Source organism: Hetaerina americana, unplaced genomic scaffold (genome assembly GCF_022747635.1).
Source record: "Hetaerina americana unplaced genomic scaffold, ioHetAmer1.1.p SCAF_4, whole genome shotgun sequence".
In the NCBI taxonomy this organism is placed as follows: domain Eukaryota; kingdom Metazoa; phylum Arthropoda; class Insecta; order Odonata; family Calopterygidae; genus Hetaerina; species Hetaerina americana.
In genome coordinates this window covers 97928421-97941437 of record NW_027286985.1, presented here as the reverse complement: position 1 = coordinate 97941437, position 13017 = coordinate 97928421, and the positions used below count along the sequence as shown (strand labels likewise).

The following is a 13017-nucleotide window of genomic DNA, read 5'->3' as shown; positions in this document are numbered from 1 at the left end:
TATCAATAATTAAAATTTTTAAGGATATTTGAGAAGGCAAGATTATTTTTAGCAAGATTGCAAGCAAGATTGTTTTTACATGCCATACTTTTTATTTATTAGGTTCACTCTAGTAATGGTATTTTTCTTCATTTTGATGTCCTCAATCATGATACGTAGGTGAAGGAGATAACTTCAAGCGTCACTTTGTGGAAACGATACATATTGCAAAAGAAACACTTGGTTTTTCCACATAAAATATTTATTCACGACCTAGGTTTCGACGTTCAGCGTCATCATCAGGTCATCACCTGATAATGATGCTGAGCGTCGAAACCTAGGTCGTGAATAAATATTTTATGTGGAAAAACCAAGTGTTTCTTTTGCAATGATACGTAGGTGTTTTGGGTGTTCATGGCATTCCATTTTCTACAGTGCTTGAATCAATATATCTGTTTTTGTAAATGATTGAAATGTGCACTTCATTCATTACAGGATATCAATAAGTGGTTAGATGATACTCCACGCTTCTCAGAGTTCTCGTCTGCCAGTAATTCACCCTCTCACGTTTTGAATGCTGAGGATTTTGAACATGTTGGGAAAGGCATCGAGAGTGATTACCGGCGCAGTCTTCGCCTGGGCGATCCTCCAATTGTGGGTGATATGGTGCAACCAAAGGATGGCAACAAGAAGGAGGTGGTGCCCCCTCCTTCAGGTGGTGCACTGGATAAGAAAGGTTTGAGGATTGATAAGAGGAAGCCAAACCAAGGTTCCACCACAACTGCTGCCGTCCCAAAGAGGACCATTATCGAGAGGCTGCAGCCAGGGAAGAGCAAAGGAAACCTCCTCAAGCAGGGTCGCACAAATGCTTTGGAGACGGATGGGTCGACGGGAGCAAGTGGATTGGTGGGCACTCGAAGTATTGTAGAAGTGCCTTCTGCTAAACCACTAGAGGCTACTCCTAAGCTCAGTCTTGGTTCTGTCCTAAGGGGAGACATAGCATTTGGAGAGGTGGCAAAAAAGGAATCTGATGATGGTGTAGAGGAAGGAGAGGAAGAGGAGAAGGTTGTGGTGCCCATCAGTGGGAGTGCATGCAAGGAGAAGCCAGAGGAAGAGAAAGCAGAGGTCCTTGAGAGCGTAAAAGAGGAAAAGATTACCTGCCCAACTCCCAATCTAAGTGCATGGTTCAAAGCCTTTGGTGCACCCAAGGGGCAGGGCCCACGCAAGAAGGGGCCCGAAGAGATGAAGGGTGTGCAAGAAGATGCAGAGAGATTGACCCTGCAGAAGTCAGAGGAACCCAAGGTGCCGGAAGACCCTAAGAAGCCTCAGCAGCCAGAAGAGGACCCAGGGAAGGGAGATCCGGAGCCCCCCTCCCCCTCAGCAACCCCTCACTCAGGCAGGCAGAGGCACGTGAGCACCGGCAGCAGCAATGTCTCCGACCTCTCCTCTGCCTTCAGTCCTGATGGGGTCGACCCTGCACTCTCCCCAAGGCTGGTTGAGCTGCCCTCTCACTCCCCCTCGTCATCCATCGCTGCACCTCCCCAGGCCATTCCCTTTCCCCCCGTCAATGGGACCATTCGTGTGGGCTTCTACCAGGATACCTCCCAGAAGTCAGTGGGGTCGGTGGGCAGCAGTGGTGGTGGAGAGGAGCAGAGCCCCACTCACACGCCACCTTCCCTCCCCCATGCTCCCTCTGCACCCCTCCCCTCGTCGTCCTCTGACATGCAGTTCTATGACACAAGCAAGCCTCTGACAGACCAGTACAGAGAGGTTGCAGCTCGAGCCCAGCACCAACACCCCACCATGTCTCCGCCCCTGGCTCATTCCTCATCGCCCTCACCCCCACGATCTGTCTCACCCACAATGCCCAAAGAATACCCAACGACCACACCCAGTGTCATCTTCTCCACTGTTTCAGGGGGCATGCCATCTTCGCCCACATATCCATTACCTGTCATTTATCCACCTGTCTCTTCATCTGTTGCCACTCTTTATGGCCCACCTTTGTCCACTACACCCTCCTCACCCTTTCCTGACAGTGCGACATCTACCTCCTTTCCTGTGAAGAAACGATTGTACGTCGGTGCCGCTGTCTCCTCTACTGCAACTGGCTCAACCGAGACCCAGGAAGTTGCGGGTACATCAGTACTTTCAGCACCAGTGTGTTCTTCTCCAGCAAGCCGATCATCCCATCACCCATTAGACCAGACCGCAATGGGACAGCGTGCTCCTGCTGGTGGCTTAGTTTTACCTTCCTCGCCACCACCCTATGTGGCACAAGGTGGTCTAGCCGGATATCCTCATGCACATCTCCAGTCACAGTCACAACCAGTTAGTATCTTATTTTCATTTATTTGTATGTCGTAAGGGATTGTAATGTACAACGAGAGCATTGGTGCAGGTGATTTACTTGGAGATAATGTTTAATGGAGTTGATGCAATAGACACACCTAAACATACACAATATAATGCCTTTTAAATGTTAATAAATTCTTGAATGTGTTCTTCTTATGTGTTTCTCCATGTAAGCTGACCCCCTTGGCAAGATTATTGCCTCAATTCCCAGAGATATATTCAGGTCTTAAGGAGATCCATTGTCATAGTCCACTGTAGTTCTCTGATTGATCTTTGCTTGAGATGCCCTCTTGCATGCTGAGAAGAAAATGTTTCCATTCACCGGGTTGAAATTGTTAGGTTTAATTTTTCCCTCTACCCCTTCTCAGATTATTCTGGGGGAGTATAAATTTTCCTGTGCCAGAATTTTTGCCCATTCAAAATTGATGTGGTGCTCTGACCCTGTATGATTCAGTAGCTAGCCAGCAGAGTCCCATGTGGCCACTCGCACACAAAAATTTGTCCACCTTGGAGTTCAAGTAATTTCAGTTCTTCCCTTCTAGGATCTGTTAGGCATTTTGTGGAGGCTGGCTATAATGAATAAGATGTTCTTGCAAAGTATGTAATATTTTCTCTCGCACTCTGTTCCAATTGCATTTAAATAACTATACTAGGCATGTTCATCCACATGATACATCTATCAGTATCCACCAATATTTTTCACTCTCTTTTCATTCATTGATTTGACAGTCATTTCTTGGTCACTTTTTCCTGAATGTATCTCATGTGTCATTTACTCACTTTTTTTGCCATCTAAACTGTTAGAACCCCTTATCACTTAATTTGTTTATCTTTCCATTACAAGGAGTACAAATTTAGTTTTTTTGTCTCTTGAAATACGTTTGTTTTTCATTTCACAAATTTATTTAATCAAGAATAAAGGTGATCATCAACGTTCCCTTCCTCAAGGCCCTGCTTAGCTCTCATTTTGCATACCTTTCCCCAAATGGTTTAAATTTAGTTTTGGTTGTAAATAGTAAATAATTTTCCAAAATTTAACCAGAAGAATAAAATATTTTTTGCATCAACACATTTGTGTTCAATTACATATTATATACGGTTCTAGTGTTTGTAAGCATGACAGTTTTGACAATTCAATTTGGCTTTGTTGTTAAGATGAGTATTGTTCACTTTAAAAGCATAAATTAGTTATTGCATGTAGACAAAAATAAAGGCAAATACCTGGGTTTCTTAATACAGTGGAACTTCGCTTAACGAGCTCCTGGGATAGTGAGTAATCCAGATAATGATTAAAAATATTGTGCCCAAGAATAACTTGCTTAGTGCACGACATTTTGCAAAATGAGTGATGAGGAGAGGGGGGTGCCTGAAGTGATTTTGCTGACGGCTTACGTTTGTGCTTAACACAAGTTCCGCTAGCATCTTAGTGTCGCTAGTGATCACACATCTGTCCAAGCAAATAGTGTTTTTTGTGTGTTGTTGATGACTTTTTGTGCACAGTTTAATAGTATTTAATGAATAGTTTTAAAATTGTCCCCAAAGAAAAAGTTGCAAGTAGACAGTCAAAAGATAATAAAAATAACCGTAGAAAGAAAAGGTAAATCATTCAAAAGTGTGAACGAGGTTTGAGTGAAGCTGATCTATTACGTGTATACAATCGGTTGAAATCAATAATTTGTGCTCAAAAATGAAGAAAAAATTGAGGGGATAGATGCTTAAAAGGGAGTGATCAAAGCAACAGATCAGTGGGGAGAATATCAAAGCAACGGTTACATATTCTGAATGATGTTGAAAGGTGCTTGCCATATGGTCAAATGAAAAAGAATTACAAGGTGACACTGTTAATGAGAACATGCTTTGTGAGAAGGAAAAAGGGATTTTTACTGGCCTTGTTTAGAAAACGCCAGGATCATCAATGGATGAAAAAGAGGGAAGGCTTTAAGGGAAGTAATTGGTTTTTAGAGAAGTTTAAGAGAAGAACCCGCATTCTCAGAGTTGTGAGTCATGGCAAAGCAGCAAACTCTAACTCAAAGGTAGGAGAGAACTTCATTGGTGACTTCAAGAAGCTTGTAGACTCTGTGGGTTACCTGCTGCAACAGGATTTTAGTTGTGATAAGATGGGTCTCTTCTGGAAAAAGATGCTGATGCAAACCTTTATAAAAGTGGAGTAGAATGCATTGCTCGGCAATAAGCCAATGAAAGGCCATCTCACACTGTTATTTTGTGCCAATGCAAGTGGCGATTTGAAAATTGAACCCATGCTTGTTTATCATTCAGTAACTCCACGAAACTTCAAGATGTTCGAAGTCCAGAAGAGCAGGCTAAATGTGATGAGGAGGATGTCACATTTGGTGGGAATAGGAAATAGTCTGCTGTGTCAAGTCAGAACTGTCCAAAAAGTCAGTCTTCATCAACGCATCGCATGAGGTCTTCGCAAGCAGACGCTCAAATCTGCTTTTGGTTGTCCTTCAAAAACTTCTGGACAATTTTAGCGCAGATCTGTCAAATTTTCTGTGATAATGGTGTGTACTGTCATCTTATTAATACCAATACGATCCGCAATCATGCACACACTTATCCGACAAGCTGAATGCAGCATTTCATGAATGCATCAGGAAACAATGGTTGCAGATACTTTCAATGCTAACCTTATATACAGGTATACCTGTATGTATAGAAGAGTAAGTCAATCAAAAAGTTGCAAAAGTCAGCAAGACCAATGTCGGAGCTGTTACGACCATTTCATTAGGAATACTTGGAACATCCACTGTGGCACACCCCTGACTTAGCCAGTCTCCTTAGAGTGATTGTCATCTGTTTGGGCACCTAATAAATCATCTGGGTGGTTGACATTTTGAAAATGATGGTGCTGTTGGCAGTGGAGGTTCCTTGGTGGCTGCAACAACAAACAAAACATTTCTTTGCTGTCAACTGATATCAAGGACTTGTAAAGAGACTGGAAGAGTGTGTGAAGATGTAAAGGGTGAGTATGTAAAAAAGTGATGTAAATTTCAGGAAGTTTCCTTAATTATCATTGCCTCTATCCAGTTTTATGAGTTATTTATCGACTTGGCCTCGTTAATTACTATGAGGATGTGGAAGAATGAGAGATTGGCATAACATCATCTTAGTCATTATCAGTATCAGATACACAAGCAATCATAGATCCCTTGTGAAACTATTAAGAGATAGCTTGTCACTGGCTTCTCTTTTTCATCCTATCACCCCCTCGCTGCACTTACAAAAATTGTAATGATTTCAGAAGTTTTCCCAAATCAAATGAGATGGCCCTATCATACTGGCCTCCCACCCAGAGGGCCCAGATACAAATCCCGGTGGTGTTGAATATTTTTCAGTGGTATCTCGATCCCTACTTGAGGTCCTTTGTGGAGGGTACTTTGAGTGAGTATGCCATCTGTCAGATGGGACATAAAGCTGTGGGCCCCTTGGTGCCTTTTGTAAAGAGTAGACTAATGCCAACGCCGGGTTTCTCTCCACCCTTCATTCTTTGCTGTCCATCCCTAATGGTGCAAATGACCTCAGCTGTCAGTCGCCTCCCCTAAATGCTACTTCTTCTTCATTCCGATCCCTCAGTACTATCAGCTGTTGTCATCCCGGTGTATTTGTTATCATTTCGTTTTATTTATGGTATAAGTAGAACCTTGCTTAGTGAGCATCTCTCATAGTGAGTAATTCACATAGCAAGCAAATGTAATTTTCATGAAATGACTCACTTAGCTAGCTACTTTTCCCATAATGATGACAAGGGAGGGGGATGAGAGGGGGATTCCCGGATTAATGGCATGCCTGCTGATTCAATTTTGTTTATCACTAACTCAGCTAGCATTGTAGTGTTGCTAGTGATCACACATTTTTCCAACCCTTGTATTCTGTCATTATTTGTGATTTTTAGGTGCAAAGTTTAATAATATTTTGTACATAGTTTTAAATATGTCCCAGAAGAAAAAGCCATGAGAAGACAGAAATAAGAGAATATAAATAACCATAGAAATAAAAAGTAATATCATTGAATAGTGAGAATGAGATTTGTGCATGATTTGTCTAGCATGCACGAACAATAGGTTGAAGTTAACAATTTGAACTGTCCTCAAGATTAAGGAGATACATGCTTCAAAGGGAGTGAAAAGAATGTCTACATGACAGTTATATCTACATATATAATATTGATTATATAGGATAATCAATTGCCTAAGATGAAGTGTTTAAGGGAAGCCATGGTTGGGTTGAAAAGTCAAGAGGAGAACCAGCATCCAAAGAGTTGTGAAGCTGGCTTCCCACCGTGAGGGCGCGGGTTCAAATCCCGGCGGTGTTGAATATTTTTCAGAGGTATCTCGATCCCTACTTGAGGTGCTTTGTGGAGGGCACTTTGAGTGAGTACGCCGTCCGTCGGATGGGACGTTAAACTGCGGACCCCTTGGCGCCTTTCGTAAAGAGTAGGCTAATGCCGACGCCGGGTTTCTCTCCACCCTTCATCCTTTCCTGTCCATCTCCTATGGCGCAAATGACCTTAGCTGTCGGTCGCCTCCCCTCAAAACTACTACGAGTTGTGAAGCATAGTGAAGCAGTGAGCTCCTATTCAAAGGCAGCAGAGAACTTTATTTCGCCAACAGTCAGTTGATGAGATAAAGGAGAATGCATTGAGGCAACTGATGATCATTTCGAAAAAGGACTGCAGATTGTTTTCAGAATTGGCAGAAATGCTGGGATAAGGGTGTGAGGTCCAAAGGGAAGTACTTTGAAGAAGACTAAGGCCTCATTGTTCCTGTTAGGCTATTTTTCTCAAATTATTGCGTGGCTTGATCTTTTCTGGGCAGACCTCGTGTATGAAACTAGTAGACATTCTTAACATGAAAATCTTGCATTAAACTTTAAATATTTGTGTGAGGAAAGTGATTACTGCTGAATGCGCTAGCAAAAGTATTGCAGAAATATCAACTTGGAATTTTTAATTTTTAGAATATTTGGGCCAGAGCATCTTGTTTGACCGCCGGTTTATTGCGGGGAGATTCCATAAGCCAGAAATAATATTTTCCAAGTAAAATGAATGCTATTCATTTATATTCCACGGGTCAAATCCAAAATGCCAACCAGTCTCACCCTGCAGTCATGTTCAATGTTCAGTGAGTAGTGCATAGATCAGAGGAGGTAGTCATTTGGCCTTTACCTCCTTGTTCATTCCCCTCTGTCACAGGATAGGGCCAAAAGTAGCTCATCGGAGAGATTTCTCATTCCAATGAAAAGTCTGAAATTTGTACATGCATGTATTCTTAAAGGGGAGTATATTCATTTTAGTGCCAAGATGATATGGCCTATTCCAAGAAATTGCAGGAGATGCCATAACAATAACTTTTAACGGAGTCATCCACTTATATGCATTTCAATACAACAATTTCAGAGTGTAAAAATCATTCACCGTGACCGGAATTCGAACCTGGATTCCTCTTCAACTCTGAAATTTTGGGGGTTTTAAGTAATAAGATGCTGTGGCAAAATACCATACGTACAATTATAAGGCATTCGTAGTCAAGGTGAATGATATTTAAACCCTGAAATTATTGTATTGAAATGATATGGCATGTCTCCCTGTTCATTTTCAGGGCTTCCAGGGGCTCCCCATGCCTTACCATCATCATTCAGAATTAACTCAGCCTCATCACTCAGAGCACGCAGAAAAGCACGAGCCATTACGAAGTGTCTTGCATCACACCCACCCCACTCTTTCTCCCGAGCCGAGGCCCAGCTCTCCATCGCGACCGGTAGAGCCCACAGTCTCGTACCGAGAGGTGGCCGAGCACCAGCGGAGGGTCCTCGACCTGACGGGCAGTGTGGTGGTGCCTCCACCACCACCATCTCCGGCCTCGCGCACCACCAAAGCAAAGGGAGCCAAAAAGGCCAAAGCGGCAAAGGGGCCCTCGAGGCCACCCGCCCCCTCAGAGGGCCCCTCGTCTGGGTTTCAGCAGTTCAGGAAGAGCCCTGAGACAGTGGTGGCGGGACTTCAGCCACGACAGCCCAGCAGTGCCTTTGAATTTACAGCTGGCCTTGCTTTTGACAAGGATTTCCCCCCCCGCCATCACCACCACCACTACCTCCCCACGCCACTCCCACCAGGCTCGGGCTACTATGTGGATGCATCGGGCATGGTCAAGTCCCCACCGACAGCCCAGCAGCAGGCAGGGAGCCCCCCCACTGTTGGCTCTACCCTGCCGTCATATCCCTTCCCCCTGTCGCCACACTACCCACACCACTACCACACCACCACATCCCCCCCCACGCACCACCATTTGGACACCAAACCACAGTTTGCCCCCTCCCCTTCGCCCCCCCTTGCGCCTCCCCTCTCCTCCTCACCCCCCACCTCACCCTCCTTCCATAACCACCCACCGCCACACTCCCCCTTGCCCCCCCTAGCTGGCAACAATGGGCCCTCCTCCTCGGGGGGCAGTGGCCCCATAGTGGCCTTCCAGCAGCAACAGGGGGGAGGTGCACAGCCACGGGAGGGTGGGACAGCAGGTGTTGGTGGCCTCATGATGGCGACAGGTGGGCCTGCACCATTTGACCCTATTTACCACCACCAGCAGCAGCAGCACCAGTACCACCACCACCACCATCATGGGCACCACTTGCATGGGGCACCTCGGGGGGAGGAGCTGTTATTGCTGAGGGGTGCAGCCCCTTCCCTGCCTCCTCCCCCCTCTTATCCCAGTACTGGTGGTGGCTACCCTCATGCCTTTGATGCCATCAACCGACCGTCTTGGCTCTGAAAGTGCTCTTCTTCTTGTGACGAACCATTTAGAATATATGTGGTTGGTATGCCAAAGATATTCTTTGTTTTGAGAATCCCTCTTGTTTCACTATTTTATGTCTTTTAATGGATTGAGTGAATCCCATCAAATATATACTTTTAAACTACTTGCTTGTGAGCAATTTCATATTTTTTAATCAACTGTATCACCTATTTTTTGTTAAATGTTTTTTCTTAGTTTTGTACATATTGCAAATTGTATGTATTTTAAAACTCCAAGAGCCACGCTTTAAAAACTCACCTTAGCTTGCCTTGAAAGATTTGAAAAACAAATGTTTATATTATTATTATTATTGTGACATTGCAAATTGTAAACCAAAGCTTATATCAAAAGGGACCTAAAAATACCAAGGAATATGAAATGAAAATGGTTTCGTTTTGTCCTTTTCTACTCCATGTGTTTTATCTCTTTTTACCCATTTTACCCACAATTAAGATTGTGCATGTTTTCAGAAATAGTCCCTATGAAAAGTATTAGGGATTTTGTATGTCTTTTCCAGCTCCAATACATGCTATTGGGAACCAGGTACAACGAGCAACAGTGTTGGTTGCCTCATCCATTAAATAGAATCTCCACTCTGATATCAGAGAAAAACGGGTCACTACTGAGTTGTTGATTTTGAACCAGATGAAATTTGTTATTTTATGTGACCCTAGCTGTTGAGACGGTTGTCTATAAATAATCAGCTGTTTTTACAACTGCCACCATGTTGTAGATGGGCGCATAATGTGTCCTGTACATTCCTGTAAATACTACTACCTATTATAGGTAGTTATAATGTGAGCCATAGCAGAGTGAGTGTGCATATAAGAAGTTATCCTGTGTACATACTATTACATGCAGAACTTGAATACCTGGCAGTTTTATTGCACATAGTTCGGCAAGCAAGAGTTAACCTATTGCCGACAATTATTTTTAATGGTATTGAGACTGCTGATGTATTTTAGAACCAGTGACTTTGTATGAATTTAACATTAGGTCAAATTATTAGTGCAATCGGTGTGAATGGTTATACAAAGTTTGTATCAGCAAACTTTGCTTGCATAAAATTTTAAATTAAATAAAACCCTTGAGAAATCCTTTGTACCAGTGACTGTTCTGTTGCTAATAGCTTTTTTTAATTTCTATTCCTTAGAATATTTGTGAGGTATTATGTATGATTATTGCGACAATAACATGGAGAGAGACATGTCATGAAAAGTCTCATTTTAAAATTCAGCATGAAATAGGGGTCAAGGAGACAAGGGGACAAGGAGGAAATATCTGGGAAATGCCCCCATAAATTTACAGCAAAAGAAGCATTCAGGTATGTGCAATAAGTATTTTATATAATTATGGATAAGCTATGGAATACTTTTCCTTTTTGGCCTTTTAAGAAAAAGATCTGAAAATATCATCCTAAATTCTCAGGTTTTGAATATTTGGATGAATCACATTAGAATTTTTTTCCTTCATACTCATCAAAAGTGTCCTCCATGAAATAAGTTCAAGTATTCAGGCTAGTACTGAAGATGCTATGACCAACTAAGTGTGACAAAAAACAAAGTATAATATTTGAATCCCCAGTGAAATTACCAAAAATTCCAGGGTTTTTAAAAGAATGGCTGAGCATATTATCACATGGCCACATGGAAACTGACTCTGCTTTATCAATAAACCTTGGACCTAGCAAATCTACAAAGGCCTCATAATCTTTGCCTCTGTCCACTCTCTCTCAGGAGTGGCATTTATCACCCAGCCAAACACAATGGTGGAGAGAGCTATTTGTGTGGGTGCTTAGTGGGGAATATTGTGCGGGAAGGTAAGTTCCTGGTTAGCAGGAGCAGAAGTTGCTCCAACCTATGATGGGAGCTGGATGTATCTGTGTCTGGAGTGGACAGCTGAGTATCTTGCCTTATTGCTGAATAACCTGGGACACACCCAGCGATGGTGGGGTGTAAACTAGAGAAATATAAAGATAGTGGAAGGGGGTGCTTGCTAGCTGCAGTGAAAGCCCTAGCCTGCATATTTTGATTTGTTTACATTCATTACCCTTGTCCTTAGCTCTCCTCTGTGTTGTCCATAGGTTAAGTCAATGGAAATGAAATACTTCACAGGAGAATGTCCATAGGTAGGGACAAGGTAGATTGGCACATCACCTGCAGGAGGCAGAAAGTGGCATATAAAAGGGCATACAATCATATGCACTGGCCCAGAAATGTCATTTGTGCCGGTACATTGCCCTTAACCATTGATTTCCACCATCTCAAACCATTCACCGGGGATTGCACACTCATATAATCAATTCTGTTTAAAAAAAGTAAAATTTTACAGTCAGATCATTATCACAATTAATTGGAATATGATAACCATTTGAGCATATTATAAGTGATGGTAGTATTAACTTCTACTCTCCATAAAATAAGTGCACCACTTTGCACCCATTTACATACTACATAACAAGTTTTTTCATCCTATCATTGTAACTGTGATTCCACAGAAATTTTATTTTGATTCAATCTTGGTTTCGATGTTCAACGTCATCTTCACCTGAAGATGATGTTGAATGATGAAACCGAAGTTGTATCAAAATAAAATTTCTCTGGATTCACAAAGTTACTATTTTTTCGGTTCAAATACAATTCCATGAAGTTATGCCTGAACCCATCAATTACAATTAGTGATTATTTGAATACATATATTTTTGGACTGGATCTATTGGGGAAGCATTTATGAATTGTAGTTTTCCTTTATTTAAATATTACCAGCTGTAAATTTCAATTGGTTTGAATTTATGTTATTATATCAGATAAATCTCATTAGTGTTAAAGGGTAAACAAACTGCTGCAATTTCACCGAAGTAATTTATGATGAGGGTAGAGAAAGAAACTTTGCTCTTCCACATAAAGATTTATTACTTCACAAGACCAAGGTTTCTATGCTGCGCATCATCATCTTGTGACATGCCTGAAAAAATTTTCAACTAATAAAGCCTGGCTCCAAGAGGGGAGCAAGGGGAAGGGGGTAAGTTGAGCAGTGGTGCAGCAACCTATCAGTGGGCTAGGGGAGGGGGGTGCTTGTCCGCAATGGTTTGACCCTCATTAAGGGATGGTTGATGGTCATCACTGCCTTAGTGGGGGTGGGGAAAGATTTTGGAGTCTTATAGGAAATTTAGGAGGGGGGAATGGGAGAGGTGTATTGTTTTGTGGACCACCTCAAATCTGTCAGACAGAAGGGATCGCCAAATTTCCAACTCCAAAGCATTCAGCCTACGTCCTTTCTTTTCTGTGTGAAGAATGTCCCGTGTGAAGGAAGTTACTGGTATGATTCTTTACCAAGAGGTATTTGGTCAATTGAGTTATGTTGTGTTTCTTTGTGAAGCTTGATTGGTGTTCTTTAATCCTAATGGCATATGTCTTCCCTGTCTGTCTAATGTAGATGGCATTGCATTCTGTGCGATTGACTTTATAAACCCTGCTTTTTTGCTAAGTAATTTGTTTCGAATGACCTTGGTATTGATGCCGCGCATCATCTGCAGGTGACACACTGTAGGAAAGTAGTCCTTACATATAGGTTTGCTCATGGAAGGGAGGGGCAAGGTGGTTTAATTTTGTGGCTTCATACAATTAACCATTATGAGCAGGGTGAGGGGCTGTTTCATGGACTGTGTAACATTATGGAAGTGTTAACTACTGCTGCCTGGGGTTAGGGTTGACAAGGAAGGATGTGTCATTTAAGAAAGTTACGAGGGAAAACAGGAAAGGTTTAACACTTCATTGGTGACCTCACATCTGTTTGACTGAAGACATTGCCAAATTTTTAACATCTTAAAGCATTCAACTTGCCTCTTTCTCCTTTGCCCCTTGCCCTTTTCTTTCTC

The 13017-nt window shown here is 42.5% G+C and overlaps 1 protein-coding gene across 1 annotated transcript in view; it reads left to right on the top strand.

The window, feature by feature from the left end:
* Positions 1 to 10228, top strand: part of dikar (CECR2 histone acetyl-lysine reader dikar) — a 44520-nt gene extending 34292 nt beyond the window's left edge. The window contains exons 13-14 of the mRNA XM_071590743.1: positions 475 to 2310; positions 7953 to 10228. Of these exons, the coding sequence (XP_071446844.1) occupies positions 475 to 2310; positions 7953 to 9116 (3000 nt within the window). The 3' untranslated portion in view covers positions 9117 to 10228. The remainder of the gene's footprint in view (positions 1 to 474; positions 2311 to 7952) is intronic.
* The last annotated feature ends 2789 nt before the right edge of the window (positions 10229 to 13017 follow it).